General features: G+C 34.8%; 1 protein-coding gene across 1 annotated transcript in view; it reads left to right on the top strand.

Annotated features, from left to right (window-relative positions):
- The window catches only part of LRRC63 (leucine rich repeat containing 63), an 82,734-nt gene that overhangs the window by 27,188 nt on the left and 31,392 nt on the right, over positions 1–24,154 (top strand). Inside the window, 2 exon segments of the mRNA XM_016123642.2 lie at positions 2,572–2,670; positions 18,392–18,528. Coding sequence (XP_015979128.2) covers positions 2,572–2,670; positions 18,392–18,528 — 236 coding nt within the window.

The following is a 24,154-nucleotide window of genomic DNA, read 5'->3' as shown; positions in this document are numbered from 1 at the left end:
CTATGAGACTAGTTATAGTTCTACACAGCTTTGGATTAAGCAAATGACTTTTGGAGAAAAATAGTATTGGGTTTATCACCCTGAGAGTCTCTTTTCTCTGAAATTTTGGCTAGCTATCTTGGTAATTACCCCAAGTCTTGTTGTATTGTTTGTTTTTCTTTTTGGTTTTAGTGGGAGAGTTGGTTTTAAACAAGGTCAGTGACCATTAATAGAGGTGAAAAAAATCCGATTATCTGGTTTTGAAGTGAATTACTTTAAATGAAAGATTGGCAAGCTTTTTCTGCAAAGGGACAGATAATAAAATTTTAGACTTTGAGGGCTGCATGGTCTCAGTCACAACTACTCAACTGTGTTGTATAGTGCAAGAGTAGCCATATTTAATACCTAAACTTATGAGCATGGCTGTGTTTCAATAAAACTTTATGGAGAAAAGCAGGTGACAGACTGTAGTTTGCTAATTCCTTCTTTAAACAGAAGAACATAACTTTTTAAAAGTTGAGAGGATCTAGGAAAAAAATTATTTCCACAGCAGTTGTACTATTTTTAAAAATATTTGACTCCAGACTAGGATCCTGAGCTCTGTAGGATGATATAAAGGAATGAAATTTGTCATTCCTAATCTATCTCAGAGGCTTATTAAAGAAACCAATTTTATATAAACAAAAGCTTACACAAAACATGTACTGATTAATATAATACAGACTCAGTGCATAAGTGCTTAAAGACTGCTTGAGCAATTTAAGAGATTGAGAAAGACTCCACATTATTAGTATTACTTAGATCTTCATTTATCCTTTCCATGATTACCACAGCAAACAGATTTTATGATGGAATGGTAAAAGAGAGATCCCGGGGTACCTGTATTGGGCAGGCCTTATGGCAGAGCGACAGTGGGTCCCTGAAATTCCATGAAATAAGGTGAAGGTCCTGGATATGCATTTATTTTGCCAATATTTATTAAGAACTCACTATGTACCACTGATAGAACTATGTATCTTACTATGTATCAGTGTGCAAAACAGAAAAATGGCTATTTCATGGAGCTTATGCATTTTAGCAGGGTCAGGCCATACACACATATATTTATAAAGAGTCTATCCTATGGTGATGAGCTATGAAAAAATAAAGCAAGTGGAGAGTCAGGAAGGCATTAGTGGCACACTGGTTTGAGAGGTTGCTATTTAGGATAGGTTGGTCAGGGAAGGCCTTTCTGATCAAAAGACTTAGGAGTGGACGGCTGACTCTAAGAAGGTTGTTGAATGAAGTGAGAAGGTAATTCATGGCAATAGATGAAGGAAGAACTTTGCAGGCAGAAGGCAATGTAAAAGCATTAGTTATGTGAGCACATTAATGAATAGAGATTGTAATAGACACATTTCTGGTACATAATTTAGTGTACCACTAGCTCTGCAGAGAAGAGAAAAATGTTAATAACAGGAGGAAAGAACATGTACTTTTGTCTACTGCTAACATATAGACATTTAAAAATATTAATACTTTATTAAAAGGTTAGTCTTGAAACGGTACTGTCAGTTACAAGATTCTTGAGCCATGAACATTTTTATTCTTACATAGGACATACCATAACCTAATGCACTGACAGCAACACTTCCCTTCACTGCAAGCTGAAGTGATCCTCCAGCATTAGAGTTCCTTGGTTCATTCAGTGGTCTACCAGTGATTCTATGATCCTTAAGAAACAAATGTGCCAGCTATCCTGGAGATTCAGGGAACATCAGTCATATTTTAGTCAATTCAATCTGCTATGACAACATACCATAGATTGAATGGCTTAAACAACGTTTATTTATCACAGTTATGTCAGTGAGAAAGTTTAAGGTTGAGATATCAGTTGATTTGGGTCCTAGTGATAGCTCTTTTGTTCACAACTCTCTTCTTGTTGTATTTGCACATGGCAGGGAGAGAGAGAACTCTGGTCCCTCCTCTTCTTATGAAGGCACTAACTCTTCATCAGGGCTCCACTCTTAAGACCACATCTTACTATAATTACCTCCCACAGGCCTCACCTCTAATAGCCATCACAATGGGATTAGGGTTTCAAAGTATGAATTTTGGGGGTCACATTTAGTCTATAACAAGGCATAAGTTTTCCTCTTTCAGAAATGGGTATATTTAAACCAGAAGTTTTAGATAGATATCAGGTAAATAGAAAGATAACAGAGATAGAAGTAGAGACTTCGAAAAAATCAGGGGGTAAAAAGGATAATTAAATATAAAATATATTTAATTATGTATATTTCAGCATGTAGTAGATACTCAATAAAATGTTTGCTTGTTATTAATTGAAGTAATGCCTATCACACATATATCACTATACTTATTACATATATAAGTACTTAGTAGTGTTTCTATTTTATTTCTATCCTTTACATATTTAAGAAATTATCATGATAGACTAAAATAAATTAATGGAAGATGAAGATAGGCTTATTAATGTATTGTGTCAAAACAAACATCACTCAGAATATGTACTATTCTTTTATATTCTTGTATAAAATATTTTGTGCATTGTTAATGGTTAACCCCTTACCTCTTGTCACTTTCTTTTAGGGCTTTTTTATCATGAATTGTCCAGACTTAACACCTTTGGCTTTTCAATTGATATATCTTAACTTATCATTTAATGATATCAGTTCCTTTCCCACAGAAGTAAGTTCATTATTTTTATTATTTATATTGGAATAATTTCTTATTATGAATAATAATTATAACAAAAATAGATGCATGATACACTGGAGTTACTATAAAGTAAATATAAATAAGCCTGAAAAGCTTATTTTCAGAAATGACAAAAGTATCAAACATATTTCTTAGAAAGTCCTATGACATAATACTCAAAGACTGTGTTATATAGTCAGGCCCTCAAATATGTTCTCATAATTGTAAAATGTTTATAAAATTATTTATTCTTCTTACTGAATAAAACTTAAAATAAACCTTATCTGTGTGTTAATCCAAAGTTTTAAAAACAAAGTTTAGTGACTAGGTAATATGATGCTGTAACAGGTTTTAATTATTATAGGTCAAAATAGGATATTCTGCATAATAAAACATATCATATAATCAAGCCTGGGATGAGCTAATTCAGAGGCATTTTAAATAAATGAGTCATTATGAGTATTTAGGATAGATTATGTTGTCAGTGTCTTTAGTCATTTCTTCTCTGGTCACTGGGTAATTGGTTGTTTTGTGAATTGACTTCCTCAATGTTGAATTTTAGTGAATTGCTTTTTAGTAAATTGACTTACTTTCTATTTTAAACATATAATATTGAAAACATATCTTACATAATTTCTCTATAGTATCATGTTTTTATTTTCACTAGAAGAGTTACTTTTTCTTTTCTAAAATATAATGACAGTTTTATTAATTTGACTAAGACAAATTTACAAGAATTCCCAAGGAATATAGGTATCTTAGTTCTTCATGTTAATTTTAACTTTCTTCTAAATAGTTATGATGAGGGTGTATATCTGTCAAACATACCCTATCCACTAAAAAAGAATATATAAAGCAATTGCTGATAAGGGAGATCTTCAGATGTAAAATTGTAAGTGCTCATTTTATTAAAGTGATAGAAATCAATAGAAATTGCCACTAAAATGCATATCTGTGTTGTATAGCTATAGATAAAATATTCCAACAAAGATAGTAATGTCCAGGCTTGAAAGGACTGTACTGTGGGTAGGCTAAGGATGCCTAGTTATCAATATAATGTAAATAAAATCAATAGAAGATCAGACGTTGGCATAAGTGTGGTGATCGGAATTATTACAAGTTTCATGGACACTCAAAATGATAGATTCAGGCAGAGGAGAATCTACTAAAATAGTTTATGACAGGAAAAGTTAGAAGCAAACAAGGTAAATAAAAAGGTTAATATAAAAACCCTGTAAACACATATTTTGGTTTTCTTCTCTCAGCTTCTTTAAAAGACATATTGTATATAGTATTAATTATAATAATGTATCGTTAGGTCTGTAACATACATGGATGTAATACATATAACAATTGTAGAGAAAAGAAGAAGGAATAGAGCTATTTAGGAACATTTTCATATCTCACTGGAATTAAGTTAGTGTAAATATGAAGAAAATTCTTATAAATTAAGATATATATTATAACCCCTAAAGCAATCACTTAAGAAATTAACTTAAGAGAATATAGTGAAAAAATTATTAAAGTAATTAAAATATTATACTAGTAAATATTCAGTTGATACAAAAGAAGGCAGTAAAGGAGCAAATAAGACATATAGGAAACTATAAGTCTTATATGTAAAATGGAGGTGTAAATTCAACCATGTCAATAATAACAATAAATATGAACACATCAAACAACCCAAAGTACAGATTGTCAGACTTAATGTAAAAACAAGCGTCAATGATATGCTGTCTACAGAGGATACCCTTAAGATAAAAAATATAAAGAGGTCAAAGGTAATAGTATAAAAATACATATAATGCAAACAGCAACCATAAGAAAACTAGAATGACTATACTAATACCAGACAAAATAAATGTTAATACAAAAAGGTTACTACAACTAAAGAGGGACATTTTGCAAAATTATCATGATAATATAATATATATATATATATCCTCAAGTATATGAAGCAAAAACTGAATGAATTAAAGGAAGAAACAGAAGATTCAGTACTAATAGTTGTATACTTCAATACCCCCGATACATTAATGCATAGAACAATAAAGCAAAAAATCAAGAGAGAAATAGAAGACTTGAAAAACACTTTAAAGCACTTAGATTTAACAGATGTCCGTGGGAAACTCCAACAAACAGCACAAGAATACATAATTCTCAAATTCACAGAAAGCATTTTCCAGGACAGAACCGATGTTAGGTCACAAAATAAGTCTTAATATATCTAAAAGAACTGAAAATCACAGAAATACTTTTGGCTATAGTGAAATGTAATCAAAAATCAATAACTGAATGAAATTTGGAAAAGTATGGAAATTAAGCCACATACTCTTAAATAACCAATAATTCAATAAAGAAATCAGGACAAATTAGAAAATACTTTGAGATGAATAAAAATAAAAAGCACTCCAAAATTTATGAGATACATCTATAGCAGTTCCAGAGGAAATTTATAGCTATAAATGCCTACGTTAAAAAAGAAAAACAGTGATATCAGAAGCATGATGGAGTGAGAGATGGCTCTGGATCTCTCCCCTTGAAACAAAATAAGCCGAACATCTAAAACTGAACAAAAACCCCCATACTGCATGCCAGCACGTCTGAGCGTGGGACCTGCACATAAGAGCTACCACAGGTCAGAACTCCAGGAGTTAGGCTGGGAGAAACAAACAAGCTTCTCGCAGCCTTAGCTCTCTGAAAGGCAGGGGAGAGGGTGAGCTGCAGTGGGTTCCCTGAACAGCCCTGCCTGACAGAGCAGTGAACTCCATGCAGTCAAACGGTCACTATTTAGGCATGACATGATTCTCCATATAGAAAAACCTAAAGAAATTTGTTATAGAAATAGAACAAAAAATTATCAGATTTGTGTGGAAGCACAAAAGACCTAGAACTGCCAAATCCATTCTGAGAAAAAGTAATGAGGCTAGAGGCATCACTCTGCTCAACTTCAAATTATACTGCAAAGCAACAGTAATCAAAATGGCATGGTATTGGCAGAAAAACAGACACATGTACCAGTGGAACAGAATCGAGAGTCCAGAAGTAAACTCATATTTATATGGGCAAATAATTTTTGACAAAAAAGCCGAAACCATACAGTGGAGAAAGAAGGAAAGTCTCTTCAATAAATGATGCTGGTAAAACTGGAAAGCCACCTGCAAAAGAATGAAACTAGACTGTTGTCTATCACTACATACCAAAATTAACTCAAAATGGATTAAGGTACCTGAATATAAGACCCGAAATAATAAAATGCATAGAAGAAAACATAGGAATTAAACTCAAGGACCTTGTACTTAGAGAGGAATTTATGAATCTGATCTCAAAGGCAAAGGAAGTAAAAGTGAAAATAAATGAATGGGTGGGTCTGCATCAATCTGTAAAGGTTCTGCACAGCAAAAGAAACCAAAGTAGAGACAAAATAAAGAGACAGCCATCTGAATGGGAAAAGATATTTGCAAGCAACGCTTCTGATAAGGACCTAATATCCAAAATATACAAAGAACTCATACAACTCAATAACAACAGAAAAACAAATGATCCAGTCAAAAATGTACAGAGGACCTGAACAGACATTTCTTCTTGGAGGACATACAAGTGGGCAACAAACATATGAAAAGATGCTCAACGTTGCTAGCTATTATGGAAATGCAAATTAAAAACACAATGAGATACCACCTCACACCTGTTAGAATAGATATGATCAACAGGACAAGTAATAACAAATGTTGGAGAGGATGCAAAGAAAAAGAACAAAAAATTACCATATGCTGTTGGTGGGACTGCAAATTGGTACAGCCACTATGGAAAACAGTATGGAGGTTCCTCAAATAACTAAGAATTGAGCAACTATATGATCCAGCTATCCTTCTACTGGGTATTTACCCTAAAGACTTGAAAACCCATATCAGAAAAGATATTTTCACACCGATGTTCATAGCAGCATTATTCACTGTGGCCAGGACATGGCAACAACCGAAGTGTCCTACAATAGATAATTAGATAAAGGAGCTGTGGTACATATCTATAATGGAATATTACTTAGTCATAAGAAGAGATGAAATGTTGCCATATGTGGCAACAGGGATGGACCTCGAGATAATCATGCTAAGCAAAATAAGCAGACAGAAAAAATTGAAAATCACATCATATCACTTATATGTGGTATATAAACCTAAAAGCAATAAACATACAGGGTAAACAAACAGAGACTCATGAACATGGACAATAGACTAGTGGTTACCAGAGGGTAGAGGGAAGGGGGAAGGTAGATGGGGTAAAAGAGGTCAAATATGTGGTGACACAAAGAAATATAACTGGGAGGTGAACACACAATGTAAATATATATATGTCTTACTGCTAAAAATGTGCAGCTGAAACATCAGATTTTGTTAACCAATGTCACCATAAAAAAAAACACCTTAAAAAAAGGGATTTGAAAAATGTAAAACAATATTACTCTTCCCGTTTTTGTTTTGAAATATGGTTACTTTTTATTAAAATGTTATTGTGGAGGGGGGGAAAGAAAAATAGGCTTTCATTCAAGATGGCAGACTAGGTAAATGCTGTTCTTGCCTCATCCCACGACTACCTAAAAATTACAACCAAACTACAGAGCAACCATTATTGAGAATCACTTGAAGTCTAGCCGAACAGAAATTCTATGACTAAGGATATACAGAAGAAGCCATGTGAAAACTTATAGGAGGGAGTAGAGACATGGAATGGGCTCCTCCCACACTCATATGTGGCAATTCAGAATTGAGAGGGATATCTCAGCTGTGATGGTCCTCCCTGAGGAACGAGGAGTCCCAGCCCCACACTGGGATCCTAGCCCAGTGTTTTAGTGCCAGGAAGAGAAGTCACCATAACTTCTGGCAGATTGTAGCTAAGTGAGACAGAGGGTCACAGGCTAGAGTCACAGGCATTTCTCTTAAAGGGTCCATACATGGACTTACTTGCTGACAGACTCAGATCTCCTGCGCTGGGATAGCAGATTGAAAGGCACCAGGAACTTATGGGGAAGAACTGAATGGTCCGGCTTTGGGGCGAGGCCTGGAAGAACAGCTTTCTCCCAGACAGTAGTACTGGCAGAAACCACGTTCCTTTGTTGAGCCCTCCACTCACCCAGCATGCAAATGTAGGCAGCGTCATAACTGAGTCTCCATCAACCTGGGAAGCATCCTTCATCCCACCCTGGTGACTCTCTGAGACCCAGCCCCAAACTGCTTGCAGGCCCACCCAAACCAATTCCAGTGGCTTTTCCTACAAATGGCCTGTCTTGGCTTACACTGCAGACTTTCCTAAAATCTCTCATGAATTCAGAAGCTCCAAATAAGCAGCTTCTGACCTTCGTATGCCCTGTACTTCTTGCTAAGCAGCCCCAGGCCAGCACTAGTGGTAGCTAGTCTCAGTTTGCAGCTTAGATCTTTCAGGAAAATCCAAGCCTAACACAAGTGGCAAACATTTGCAGATCACTTTGTAGCTCATACTAAGTGACCCCAGGCAAAACACAGGCAGCAACTGACCTTGGCCTGCAACAAAAGGCCCCAGAACCAACATCCCCATGGCCAGCTTTAGATCACAACGGAACACCACCAAGCCACCTCCACAAATGACATGCCCAAAGGGCACATTAGGCAAATACCAGAGCCCTGCTAAATTGCATCCTATTCCATAGGGTCAGCCACTGCACAATAGCTCCTCCATTGTTGTCTAGGCCAGTCCTCACAACCAATCAGCTTGAGGATTAAATCCTCTGATTGATGTGCAATCAGCAATCAAGGTTCAACTATAGCAGGAAGGCACACACAACTAACAAGAGGAAGACCCAGTGTAGGTGATGAGGAAGACTGAGTCAGTGGGCCCCACATGACACCTATTATATAAGGCCACTCTACCAAGACTGGGAGACATAGAAGCCCTACCTAATAGAGGAACAAACACAAGGAAGCAGCCAACATGGGGAGACAAAGAAACATGTCCCAAATGAAAGATCAGAATGAAGTTTAGAAAAAAAAATTAAACAAAATGGAGACAAGCAATCTACCAGATACAGAGTGCAAAACACTGGTTATAAGGATGCTCAACAATCTCAGAACTTCAGCAAAGAGATAGGAATTATAAAAATGGTGATAGAAAACATGAGAAAGAATCAGTCAAAATGAAGAGTACAATAACTGAAATGAAGACTACTTTAGAAGGAATCAACAATAGATTAGATGACGCAGAGGATCAAATCAGCAATTTGGAAGATAAGGTAGTAGAAAACACCCAAAATGAGGAGCACAACCAAAAAAATCCCCCCCTCCCCAAATGAAGATAGTTTAAGGGGCCTCTGGGATAACATCAAGCATACCAACATTTGCATCCTAGGGGTACCAGAAAGAGAAGAGAGAGAGCAAGGAATTGAAAATCTATTTGAAGAAATCAAGATGGAAAACTTCCCTAACCTGGCAAAGGAAATAAACATATAAGCCCAGGAAGCACAGAGAGTCGAGTCTCAAAACAGTTGAACCCAAAGAGGCCCACACCAAGATATATCATAATTAAAATGCCAAGGTTGAAGACAAATAGAGAACATTAAAAGCAACAAGAGAAAAGCACTAAGTTACCGACAAGGGAGCTTCCATAAGACTGTCAGCTGATTCCTCAACAGAAATTTTGCAGTCCAGAAGAGATTGGCAGGAAATAGTAAAAGCAATGAAAAGCAAAAGCAAGGAAGGTCCTACAACCAAGATTACTCTACCCAGCAAGGCTATCATTTAGAATTGAAAGACAGATAAAAAACTTCCCAGACAAGGAACTAAAGGAGTTCACCACCATCAAACAAATATTACAAGAAATGTTAAGAGGAGGAGGGGCAGGAGAAGAAGGGAGAAGAGGGGGTAAGGGGAGGATAAGGAAAAAATATCAAAAATATGAATAATAAAATGGCAATAACTGCACATCTATCAACAGTTATTTAAATATAAATAAATGCCCCAATCAAAAGACATAGGGTAGCTGAATGGGTAAAAAAAGAAAACCCTTACATATGTTGCCCATAAGAGACTCATTTCATATTGAAAGATGTATACATACTGAAAGTAAAGGGATGAAAAAAGTAATTCATGAAAATGCAAATGAACAAACAAAAAAAAGGAAGCTGAAATAGCAATACTTTACCAGATAAAATGACTTTAAATAAAAGTCTATAACAAAAGATAAAGAAAGATTTAATAATTCTACTTTTAGATATTTATTCAAAGAAACCCAAAAGAGTAATTTGAAAAGACATATGCATCTATATGTTCATTGCAATATAGTAGCCAAGATATAAAGACAACATGGGTTCATTAATAGATGAATGGATAAGGAAGAGGTGATACATATATACAATGGAACATTACTCAGCCATAAAGAATGAAATTTTGCCATATGCAAGAACATGCATGGACCTAGAGAGTATTGTGCTGAGTAAAATAAGTAAGACATAGAAAGACAAATACTATGTGATTTTACTTATATGTGAAATCTAAAAAAGAAAATAAACAACATAGAAACAAACTATAACTACAGAGAACATTTTGAAGGAGATGGGGTTGGAGGGATGGGTGAATGGGGGAAAGGATTAAGAAATACAAATTGATAGTTACAAGGAAAAATTAATAACCAATGTTAAGCCATTATATTTGTGTATGTATATATATCTGTATATATATACATATATATACATACATATATGTGTGTGTGTGTGTGTGTGTGTGTGTGTGTGTGTGTGTGTATATCAAACTAAACCTAAAAAACCGATAAGGAAGGGGATAATAAAAATTAGTGCAGACAGTGGATAAGTGGTTAACAGAGGGAATGGGCAAGCGGGAGGTGATAGAGACAAAAAAAGTCAACTATTCAGTGATGGAAGGAAGTCTAACTTTGGGTAGTGAACACACAATGCACTATATATGCAAGAAACTGTTGAATTGTACACTTGAAGCTTTTTCAATTTTATTTATGTCATCCCAATAATTTTTAATAAAAAGTATTACTACAGAAATTAATGAAATTAATAATAGAAAAACAATAGAGAAAGATAAACAAAACTGAGTTGATACTTTGACAAGATCAACAAAATTAACTAACCTTACATAGACTGACAAAGAGAAAAGAAGACCCAAGTTACCAAAATTAAGAGTGAAGGAGGGGACAATTACTACCAGCCTTACAGAAATAAAAAAAAAAAGATTTTAAGGGAATACTCATATACCAATCAACTAGATAACTTTGATGAAATAGACACATACCTAGCAAGACACAAGAATGGACTTAAGAAGAAATAGTAAATCTGAATGACTATAAAAAGGAGAGTTCAATAGTAATTTTAAAACTTTCCACAAAGGAAAGTCCAGGATCAACTTTATTGGTGAATTCTACCAAACGTCTTGAAAAGAATTAACATCAATTCTTTATAAACTCTTCAAAAAATAGAAGAGAAGGTAAAATTTTCCAATTCAAACTATCAAACCAATAATACCCTGATACCAAAACTAGACAAAGATATGGAAAGAGATGCAAACTACAAAACAATATCTTTTATGAATATAGATGTAAAGATCTTGAACAAAATGTTAGCAATCCAACATACAAAGAGAATTTTACACTATAACTGAGTGATACTTATCCCGGGAATGCAAATTTGGATAAATATATAAAAATAGGTCAATGTGAAACATCATTTCAATATAGTAAAGAGGGGCAAAACTATACAATTATCTAAACAAAGACAGAAAAAAAAACATTTTGCAAAATCCGACATCCTTTCATAACAAAAACACTCAGCATTTAGGAATGGAAGGGAATAGGGGATGCCATCAACTTGATAAAGGGCATCTACAATAAACCTACAGCTTATTTCAGACTTAATAGTGAATGACTCAAAGTTTTTTTCCTTCTAAGATCAGGAACCAGATGAAGGTGTCTACTCTTGCCATTTTGTATTCAATATTATGCTGAACTTTCTAGACAAGGCAAGAAAAAGGCATCCAGATTTAAAAAGGAAGAAGTTGGCTATTTCTAGTTGTAGATGACATAGTCCTATATATAGAAATCCTAAGGAATTCACTAAAAAAAAAAAGAGAAGTAATGAATGAGTTCATCACGGTTGCAATATACAAAATCAATATACAAAAATCAATTGTATTTCTACATAATAGCAACAAACCTAACAATAAAACTAAGAAAGGAATTTTATTTACATAAAAAAGAATAAAATATTTAGGAGTGAGTTTAACAAAAGTGGAAACATACTGTGAAAACTGCAGGATATTGTTAAAAGAAATTAAAGGAGACATACTTAGATGGCAAAACATCCCATGTTCATGGATCTGAAGACTTCTTATTGTTAAGATGGCAATACTCCCTAACTGATCTATAGATTTACTTTAATTTTATGAAAATTACAACTTGCCTTTTTGGAGAATTTGAGAAGCTGAACCTAGAGGACTTATGGAAATGCAAGGGACTCCAAATAGCCAAAACAATCTTGAAAAGAAAAAACAAATTCGGAGAACTTTAGTTCTGATTGCAGGAATGAGCATGCTCTATCCACCAATATCAGATCTTTATGATGATTAAATGGTTTAATTTAATGTTAAGGAGAGCTAATGTAAGACCTTATGATAAGATCAGAGTCAGAAATATATTAATCAAGTGAGAATTATAGATTTCTCTATTATTTATTTATTTATCAAATAGAAATTATTTTAATTTTTTCCCCATTAACCTCCCTTATCCCCCCTCCCCGTTTCCCTCTGGTAACCACGAATTCATTGTCCATGTCCACGAGTCTCTGTTTACCCTGTTCATTTGTTGCTCTTAGGTTTATATCCCACATATAAGTGATATCAGGTGATTTTCAACTTTTTCTGTCTGGCTTATTTCGCTTAGTATGATTATTTCAGGGTCCATCCATGTTGTCGCAAATGGCAGTATTTCATCTCCTCTTATGACTGAGTACTATTTCATTGTATGTATGTACCACAGCTGCTTTAGCCAATCATTTATTGTAGGACACTTCTGTTGTTACCATGTCCTGGCCACTGTGAATAATGCTGCTATGAACATCGGTGTACAAATATTTTTTCGAATGTGGGTTTTCAAGTCTTTAGGGTAAATACCCAGTAGAGGGATTGCAGGATCATATGGTTGCTCAATTCTTAGTTTGTTGAAGAATCTCCATACTGTTTTCCATAGTGGCTATACCAATTTGCCGTCCCACCAGCAGCATATGAGGGTTCCTATTTGTCCGCATACTCTCCAACATTTGTTATTACTTGTCCTGTTGATTATAGCTATTCTAACAGGTGTGAGATGGTATCTCATTGTGGTTTTGATTTGCATTTCCCTAATAGCTAGCGATGTTGAACATCTTTTCATAAGTTTGTTGCCAACTTGTATGTCCTCCAAGAAGAAATGTCTGTTCAGGTCCTCTGTACATTTTTGACTGGATCATTTGTTTTTCTGTTGTTATTGAGTTGTATGAGTTCTTTGTATATTTTGGATATTAGGCCCTTATCAGAAGCGTTGCTTGCAAATATCTTTTCCCATTCAGATGGTTGTCTCTTTACCTCGTTGATGGTTTCTTTTGCTGAGCAGAAGCTTTTTAGTTTGATGTAGTCCCATTTGTTTATTTTCACTTTTACTTCCTTTGCCTTTGAGGTCTAATTCATAATCCTCTCTAAATCCAAAGTCCTTGAGTTTAGTTTCTATGTTTTCTTCTATGTATTTTATTGTTTCAGGTCTTATATTCAGGTCCTTAATCCATTTTGAGTTACTTTTGGTATGTTGTGATAGACAACAGTCTAGTTTCATTCTTTTGCAGGTGGCTTTCCAGTTTTCCCAGCACCATTTATTGAGGAGGCTTTCTTTCTCTACTGTATGTTTTTGGCTTTTTTGTCAAAACTTATTTGCTGATATTAATACAGGTTACTTCTGGATTCTCAATTCTGTTCCACTGGTACGTGTGTCTGTTTTTCTGCCAATACCATGCCATTTTGATTACTGTCGCTTTGTAGTATAATTTGAAGTTGGGCAGAGTCTCACTCCTTTTTCTCAGGATGGCTTTAGCAATTCGGAGTCTTTTGTGCTTTCATACAAATCTGATAATTTTTTGTTCTATTTCTTTAAAAAATGCCGATTGGATGTTCATGGGGATTGCATTAAATCTGTATAATATTTTAGGTAATAAGGTAATTTTAGCTATGTCGATTCTTTCAACCCAAGAACATGAATATCTTTCCATTTCTTTGTATCTTTTTCAATTTCTTTTAATAGAGTCTTATAGTTTTCATTATATGAGTCCTTCACATCTTTTGTTAGATTTATACCTAGGTATTTTATTCTTTTTGTTGCAATTGCAAATGGATGATTTTTTCCACTTCTTTTCTGACACTTTGTTATTAGAATATAGGAAAACTATGCACTTTTGAACATTGATTTTGTATCCAGAAACTTTACCATATTTGCTTGTTTTTTCTAGTAGTGTACTTGTGCAGTCTTTAGGGTTTTCTATGTAGAGAATCATGTCATCTGCAAATAGTGACAGTTTGACTTTTTCGTTTCCTATTTAGATTCATTTTATATCTTTCTCTTGTCTAATTGCACTTGCTAGGACCTCCAATGTTATATTGAATAAGAGTGGCAATAGTGGACAGCCTTGCCTTGTTCCTGATCTTAGAGGAAAGGTTTTTAGTTATTCACCATTAAGCATAATGTTGTCTGAGTGCTTGTCATATATGGCCTTTAATATGTTAAGGTGGTTTCCTTCTCTACAGATTTTGTTAAGTGTTTTGATCATAAATGGATGTTGTATCTTGTCAAAGGCTTTTTCTACATCTATTGATATGATCATATGATTCTTATTTTTTAATTTGTTTATGTGGTATATCACATTAATCGATTTGCATATGTTGAACCATCCCTGTGCCTCTGAGATGAAGCTCACTTAATTGTGGTGTATAATTTTTTTAGCATGTTGCTGTATTCAGTTTGCTAGTATCTCATTTAAGAATTTTGCATTTGTGTTCACCAAAGACATTGGTCTGTAGTTTTCTTTTCCTGGGTTATCTTTAGCAGGTTTTGGTAACAGGGTAATATTGGCCTCATAAAATGAGTTGAAAAGTATTGCCTCCTCTTTGATTTTTTGGAAGCATTTGAGGAGAATAGATATTAAATCTTTCTTGAATGTTTGGTAGAACTCACTGGTGAAGTCATCTGGCCCTGGACTTTTACTTTTTGGTATGTTTTTGATTGTTTCTATTTCCATACTGCTGATATGTGTATTTAGATTTTCCAGTTTTCTTGATTCAGTCTAGGAAGTTTGTATTTTTCTAAGTATTGGTCCATTTCTTCTAGGTTATTAAATTTCATGTATATATTTTTTCATAGTATTATTGTATGATCCTTTGTATTTCTTCAGTATCTGTCATAATTTCCCCTCTTTCATTTCTTATTTTGTTTATTTGTGTCTTTTCTCTTTTTCAATAAAATTGATTTGTCAATTTTATTAAACTTTTCAAAGAACCAGCTCTTTGTTGCATTTATTTTTTTCTATTGTTTTTTTGTTTGTTTGTTTTCAATTTCATTTATTTTTACTCTAATTTTATTTCTTTCATTCTGCTGACATTAGGCTTTTTTAGTTAGGTTGTTAATTTGGGCCCATTCTTGTTTTTGGAGGTAGGCTTGTAATGATATGAACTTTACTTTTATGACCATTTTTACCATGTCCCAAATGTTTCGATATGTTGTACTATTATTATCATTCATTTATGTGTCTCTTGATCACTCTTTTTATTTTTTCTCTGACCCAGTTATTCTTCAGTAGTATGTTGTTTACTCTCCTCATATTTGTGGTTCTTCCCACTTTCTTTTTACAGTTGATCTCTAGTTTCAAAGCATTATGATCAGAGAATATGTATTTGTTGAGGCTATCTCAATATGTAGTCGATTTCTTGATAATATTCCATGTGTACTAGAGAAGAATGTATAAGCAGCGGTTTTGGGATGTGAGGCTCTGTAAATGTCAATTATGTCTAGTTGGTCTAATGTGTCATTTATGGATGTTATTTCCTTATAGGTTTTCTGTTTGAATGATCTGTCCATATCCGACAGTGGGGTATTTAGGTTACCTACTAAATGAAAATGTTTTGGTCTGTTTCTCCCTTTAGTTCTGTTAGTAATTGCTTTACCTATTTTGGGGTTCCCTGATTGGGAGTATAGATATTAGTTAGTGTTATGTTTTCTTGGTGCATTATTCCTTTTATCATTCCCTCAGTACCTTTCTTTACCTTTTTTAGTTTGAAGTCTATTTCATCCGATATTAATACCGCTACTCCCGCTTTTCTCTGAATGTCATTTGCTTGAAATATTGTTTTCCACCCCTTCAGTTTGAGTCTATATTTGTCTTTGGAGCATATAGTTGGGTTTGTTTTTTGATCCTATCTGCTACTCTGTGCCTTTTTATTGGTGAGTTCAATCCATTTACGTTTAGGGTGATTATTGAAATATGAGGTCTTCTTATAGCCATTTTATCTTTTGCTTTCTGGTAGCTCAGTGTTTCCATTGCTTCCTTGTTCTTGGGTGTCTGCTTTTTTGTTGTTGTTGTTGTTGGGTTTTGTGAGTTTTCCCTCTAGCCCTTTGTATTTTATGTTATGTACTTCAGTTCTGAATCTTTGGTGTGTGGTTACCATTACGAATGTATAAAGATAGTTATATACATACAGTTGTCCATTTTCTTCTGTGTGTGCCTTATCTCCATTACGCTTTGCAAATATGGATCTTTGAATCCTCTCCTTTTCAGTCATTTTTGCCTCAGTTTGTCCCTACGTATGCTGATCATTCATTACTATCTTGCCAGAAAATCTCTTCTTATTTTTAAGCTGATAATGCCTTGCTTCTAGTAATGGTTGAACTCCTCAGCTTCTTTCAGTCTGCTGGCCACCTTACTTCTACTTATGTATTTTTTTTTTGTTATTTAGGTTAACTGACCCCTTTCCATATTTTCTGTAGTGCAGAACTCATAGTGGAGAATTCTCTAAATCTTTGTATGTCTGGAAAGATCTTTATTTCTCCTTCATATCTAAAGGAGAGCTTAGCTGGATACATTATTCTTGTTTGTTAATTCCTTTCATGAATTCAAACTATTGAATTGGCTTGTTGATTTCTGCTGAGAAGTCCTACGATAATCTAATGGGTTTTCTTTTATAGGTTACCATTTTCTTTTCTCTAGCTGTCCTGAGAATTCTGTCTTTGTTGTTAATTTTTAATAACTTTAATACAGTGTGTCTTGGTGAAAGCCTTTTCGGGTTGAGATAATTGGGTATTCTGTTGACTTCTTGAATTCCAAGCTCCAGTTCATTCCTTAGATTTGGGAAATTCTTGCCAACTACTTGTCTGAAAATGCTTTCTAGTTCCTGTTCCTTTTCCTCGCCTTTGGTAATGCCCATTTTATGTTTCCTCTCCTGATGGTATCAGCTAGTTCTTGGATTTCTCTTTCATTATTTTTATTCTTTGGTTTTTCTCTTCTTCCTTCTGATTTATTTCTAGATTTCTGTCTTCGATATCACTGATCCTTTCCTCCATTTGATCAACTTTATTTTCCAAGCTTGTTATTTCATTGTTTAACTCTTGCAGTATGTTTTTTATATCCAGAAGTTCTATTTGTTTCTTTTTGAAAATCAGTCTCTGTGCTAAATAACTCATTCTGCTCATTTAGAGGGGCTCTCTGGTTTGGGGGATGAGGGCTGTGGATCAGCCTCGGTTTTGCAACTGCGGCTGGTAAAAATCAACTGTTGTTTTTCCACCTCCCTACTTTTCTGCCATTCCTGTTTCTCTGCCCCGTTGCAGTGCCCTGATGACTGGGCACTGCCATCAGCCATGTGGAGCTCCCAGTTCTCCCAGGCAGGGCTGTAGAGGGAAGTCACTATACCTCCACTCCCCCTTTTCCTACAGGAAACTCTGGAGACTGAGAGAGGCAGCTTCTTTGTTTCTCCCAGTTCACCCCCTCGGTTCTGATCTGTGGTAGCTGTTAAGCGCAGATCCCAGGCTCAGACGTACTGGTGTATAGTTCGAGTGTTTTTTTTTGTTGAGTTTTAGATGTTCAGCTTATTGTTGTTTCAAAGGGAGAGATCTGGGGACGTCTCTCACTCTGCCATGTTTCTGATGTCACTCATGAGAATTATAGATTTAAATGGCATATTCTATTTTTAAATTTTATATGAAAAATCAGCATATATGAAATTATAATGATATAAGAGTGAAAGAATCTGGCTATGATATCTGACACTCAATTGACTTACCAAGTTTAATTCCATTTATTTTACTGGTTCTGCAGCTAGCTCTTTTCTTCCTCATTCTTTGCATAAGTGCCTCTTATGAAGCCAGGGATTGATCAAACAAGATGACTTTCTTATTTAGAAAAGGACCATTCTTGAATCAAGGGTATATAAATACAGTAGTCGTACTATTTTACCATATCATGCATATTAATGCTGATCAGTTATTTTGAAGGTTTTTCAAAAGTATTTATTGACATATATGATTAATGCTACTAGTGATTAATATACAATTAATGCTACTACACTAATTCTACATTAATTCAAAAGCTCTATAAAAATTACAGAGATTTGCATATTTTATTATTCTACTCATGTTTGTTTTTCTTTCTGTTCCTCAGGTATTTTGTCTTAAACATTTACAAATATTGATCCTGAGAAATAATCCTATCAAAGTCATCCCTTCTGAAATTCAACAACTTAAGTTCCTTAGAGTTTTCAACATTGCCTTTAATTTGATTACGACTCTTCCACCTGGGTAAGGTTAATAGTTTGAGATTATAAACATAAAATAAAGAACTTATGATTTAGAAAAGGATCAATTTCCCTTTCGAAAGCAGCTAGCAACTTTTTATCTATTTAATAATTCTTAATCTGTTCCAATTAGCTGACTTGTTTTGTATTATTTGGTTAAAAATAACCCTACCAGCTACATAAGTGGTAATTAATAATGGCAATTAATAAAATACACCTCTAGAATTTATTATCTGAGTATGAATTAAATAAACACAAATATTATAAAGAAGTCCAGGTAAGAAATTGGAGCTATCCCTTGACAGTCTTTGAATACAGAAAGGACATTGAAATCTAGACTTTTGACTTCAAAGTTGATAATTATCTATTTGAACTGGAAAATGTCACTTAGTCATTCTCAAACTCAATTTTTTAATTTATAAACCAAGAAACTGGCCTATATGATATCTAAAATCCTTTAAACTCTAATAGGAATGTTGATATTTGGGTTTTAAAAAGATGACATTTTCTCCACCTAGGAACTGGTAATTATTTAACTTCTAATGAAAGTTTCAACCAAAATCTTTACCAAATGCCGAAACAAGATACCTCTTCCCATAAAAGGTTAAGGGAAAAGGGTCAGAGACTTTAGATAGTTGAACAACATTTTGCAAAAAAGATTCTTATAGTAATTAAGGAAGTGCATCACAATTTATTTATTGTCATTCACCCAGCATTGTTTGTAATAAACAATCCAACAAATTCTACATTCATAGACCATAAAACTATTGAATATAATTTAAAAGAATCAAAAAGTGTTAAAAATTATACCATTTCTGTATAAAAATATACATATACATATCATACATATAAAAATATACATGTACACATCACATATACATTACACACAGATATTGCATTATGGATATTTTATTTCTGTTTGACTCATCTATATTTTTCCACAGTAACTTAAAATATATTTTCCTTTCCTTGATACTATAATCAGCCATTTTTTCAAAGGAAATCCATTTTTTTTTTTTTTTTACATTTGAGAATAATATTTAAAAACCAATATCTGGATGTTGAATGTCCCCATTGCTATTGGGATGACATTGCTTATAGACACTCTTAGTGGACAGACCTAAGTAATATATGTAGGTATACTAATCTGTGTATGCATATGTATCTATAATTATTTCTCTGTGTGTATTTATTTATACAGAGACATATATACACATGTATATACATATATTTATATATGCATCTAAACAAGCTTATACTGAACAATCAATAATCATAGTTGCATACTTTAAATAAACATAACTGCCATTTAAACAAAATGTAAAAATTCCTAAAACAAATTAAACTTGATTATAACTGTGTGGTTAATATTGTTTATTATTTAGAGATTAGGCAAATTAGTTTAAACTATCGGTTATAATCAAAAAGTTGTAAGGAACTATTTCTCAAAAATATTAGTGTTTCTAAATAAAGCAGCAAATTTTTATTCAATAGCATAGGATATGTATGCATTTTAAGGGATTATTGATGGCACATTAAAAGCATGGGAATTATGGGACTAAAAATATAATAATTATTACAATTACTATGGGAACTAACATTTTTGATCTCAGAGAAGACTGAAAGGAAGTTCTGACATGTTCCTTTGCAGAACTTGTTAAATGAAAACTCATGTAGAGGACACATATAACAAGGGATGAAAGTGCTGAATTCTTTGTATTTAAAGTTTGTTGTCAGAATTCTAGCTTCCTGAGCAAAGGAGGCCCAACATAGAGTGGCAGGATTTAGGGAGCAATAACTGGATAAAATTGAGTGAAATGCAATGAACCAAACAATTATGTAATTGGATGTTATCACCATTACCAAGTAATTGAACATATTGTACTTTAAATATTATATTTTTATTTTTGTAATTAATTCAGTAGATGTGTATGAAGTATCTATCGTGTGCTCCTCCTCCTGGGGGGAAAGCAGACAATTGAATACAGTTGAGTAAACTAAAATAACAGATGTTATAGTAGAATTCCAAACAATGGCATGTAACCCAATTTAGAGAGTCAGAGATGGCTCCTGGAAGAGATGATAATCAACTCCAGTGTGGCTGAGTATGAATTAGCCAGGTTAGTGGTCAAAGAGCCAGGGGTAGTTGGACTGATTGTGGAGTAGATGTTTATTTAAAAGTGACAACATATATGCAAAAAAGAGATGTAAAGCAGCATATATAATATGAGATGGGATTTACAAGCAATTTGTTCTTTGGGGAGCTTAGAGAATAAGGCCAAGTGGAAAGAAATGAGTATGGTGCAGTAAGCAGGAACTGGATTATCTGAGGGGACTGTGAACTAAGGCAAAGTATTTGTGTTTTATGCCATATGCAATGAGGAGCCATTAAAGAGTTTTCCATAGGGGAGTGGATTCGGACCTATATTTTAGCTTGTGGCAGGGTGGAGGATGGATGTAGAGTGATAAAACATACTTCAAGGTGACCAGTTGGGGGCTATCACAAAAGACCAGGGAAGAGATAAAAACTTAGAACAGGGCAGTGATATCACAAAGAAGAAGGAACAAATTGTTAAGAAATCAAAGTAAAATCTGCGTGACCTGGTGTTGGTTAGACAGAGAGAGTGTAGGGAATAAAGGAGTCAAAGTGAAGAAAAAGTCAAGTTGACCCAGATTTTTAGTTGGAATGAAAGAATTCAATCATGTAAAATATATTTATTGAGTATTTATGAAATTCTAGGCTTTGTGCTATGATTTGGGTTTAAATTGGTAAGTGAAAGGGGCATTATTTTTTCCCTTGTGGGGTTTAGAATCCAGGGAAGGACACAGGAAGTTTAATAAACACCACAAGAAGTATATAAATATAAAATATTTTAAGGGCTATGAATGAAGAGAACAATAAGATGTCAGGAAGGACATGAATTAAATAAAGTCATTAGGAAAGGCTCATTTGAGCCTGCTTAAATGTTATTTTAATCAGAAACCTACAAGTAAGTCAAGGTCAAGAATGAAGAAAAGATTATTTCATGTAGCGGGAATAATATATGTGAAGCAAGTAAGAGTGTAGACTCTTCAAAGGATGGCAGAAAGCCAGTAGGTGTTAGGATATAATGGAATGAGAGTATGGCCTCAGGTAAGGTTCAAGAATTTAAGAGTGCTACAATCTGTGAAGTTTTAGAAGTCATGCAAAGAAGTCACACAAATAAAAAATAGAAGTTATATTTTATTCTAAGTACAATTAGAAACCATTGATAGGTTTTAAGCAGGAGAGTGAGAATATTAAAGCTAGGGAGGTTTGGAGAAAGGAAAATAATAAATACAGTTTTAGATTAACATGTTGGTTTTGGGTTGTGGTGCCTACCACAAAGTTGAACTTAGGCATATTAAACTCATAGGGGAGTTTCGTGCTAGGGATAAAGATTTTGAATTATCAACATATAATAATTGAAACCAGGTACAACGTATAAAGCAATCTTTTGAGAAGATATTTCCAGAGAAACACCAATATTTCAGGTATGGACAGAGGAAGAGAAGTTATAAAGACTGAAAAAAAAGTATTCAAATTGAATAAAGTGAACCAGATATATCATGGAAACTAAGCTAGTGAGTTATTTAAAAAATGGATGACTAACAGTATTAAGTACAATAGAAAACCACATTAAGATTAAAGCCAAGAACTGTTTCAGTGGAATAATGGGAACAAAAGCCAGTTTGAGGTAGGCTGTGATGAAATGGGTGGAGAGAAATTGGTAATAGAGAGTGAAGATCACTCTTTAGAGTAATTTAGGTGCAAGAGAGAGGACAGAGTTTAGATAAAAGCTAAAAAGAATGTGGAATCTTGGAAACTTTTTTTGTTGTTACTTGTTATTTATGGAAAAGTTTTTATAGATATTAAAGCATATTTACAGAATAATGGAAAGGAACCAAAAGGGAATAGATTTAAGATATGGAAGAATGACTGATGGTACAAAATTTTATAGGAAGGGAGAGAGAAAAGGGTCATGGGCACAGGTAGAGATGTTGGTCTTGAACAGGAGGATTAATATTCATCTTCTAAAACAAGGTATGAATGATGTAAGAATGAACATGGAGGGTTCTGGTCAAGATGGAAGAGTAGGTAAAAGCTGTTTGCCTCTTTTTACAACCACACTTAAATTACAACTGAACTACAGAGCAACCATCACTGAGCATCACCTGAAGTCTAGCTGCACAGTTCTACAACTAAGGACATACAGAAGATACCATGTAGGGACTAGTGGAAGCAGTGAAGATGTGGAATGAGCTGATCCCACACCCATGTGTGACGATTCAAAATCAAGAGGAATATCTTAGCTGGGAGGGTTCCCTCTGAGGAGCAAGAGCTTCCAGTCCCACACCAGGTTCCCCAGCACAGGGCTCCAGTGCTGGGAAGAGAAGTCCCTTTAACTTCTAGCAGTGAAACCCAGCAGAGATCGTGGCTAAGTTAAATAGAAGTTAGAAGTCCAAGGCATTCCTCTTAAAGGACCCATGCATATACTTACCTGCAGATAGACTCACTCACTCTGAGCTCCAGTGCTAGGGCAGCAGATTAAAAGGTGCCAGGGATATATGGTGAGAAACTAATGGTCTGGATTCAGGGTGAAGGCTGGAGGGATGTTTCTCCCAAACAGAAGTACTTACAGAAATCTTTGTTCCTTTGTTGAGCCCTCCCCTTAACCCAGTGTGCAGATGCAGGCAGGCGACATCTGTAAATCTTTCATTAACCTGGCTAACACCATTTGCCCCATCCTGGTGACTCCCTGAGACCTTGCCCTATCCAGCTTGTAGGTCTACCCAAGCTGCTTCCAATGACTTTTTCTATACAAACAGCCTATCTTGGCTCACACTGCACACTTTCCTAAAATCTCTCAAAGGTTCACAAACAAGCAGCATCAAGACTCAGTATGCACTGTACCACTTGCTAAGCAGCCCTAAGCCTGGCCCTAATGGCAGTCGGCCTTGGCGCACAGCTTAGCCTCTCCAAGGTACCTATAGGCACAACACAGTTGATACCAGGTGGCCCTTGGCAGGGGACAGGCAGTGGCTAACATTGGTCTGAAATAGAGCCCCTCCAAAGAGGCCCCAGAACCAACACACCCAGTGACCAGTTTCAGACCATGCCAGAGTGCTACTCAAACACCTCCACAAATGGCACACTCAAAGAGCAGGCTGGGTAGGCACCAGAGTACTGCTAAAGCAAATCCTGCTTCATAGGATCAGCCCCTACGCAACAGCTCCTTCACTGTTTTCTAGATCAGTCTTCACAGTCAAACAGCCTGAGGGTCTCTCTCACACATTGATCTGTATACAGCAACTAAGGCTCAACTACAATAGCCTGCACAAAGAACACTCCTGAAGCACCCAGCTCGGGTGACCAGGAAGGCTACACCACTGGGCCCCACAGGACACCTACTACATAAAGCCACTCTACAAAAACTAGAAGACGTAATAATAGCTCTACCTAACATAGAAACACACACAGGGAGGCAGCCAAAATGGGGAGACAAAGAAACATGCCCTTAATTAAAGATCAGAACAAAGCTTCAGAAAAAGAATAAATGAAATGGTGACAAGCAATCTACCAGATGCAGAGTGAAAAATACTGGTTATAA

This window comes from Rousettus aegyptiacus, unplaced genomic scaffold, assembly GCF_014176215.1.
Source record: "Rousettus aegyptiacus isolate mRouAeg1 unplaced genomic scaffold, mRouAeg1.p scaffold_m13_p_11, whole genome shotgun sequence".
NCBI lineage: Eukaryota > Metazoa > Chordata > Mammalia > Chiroptera > Pteropodidae > Rousettus > Rousettus aegyptiacus.
This window is presented reverse-complemented; position numbering and strand designations above follow the sequence as displayed.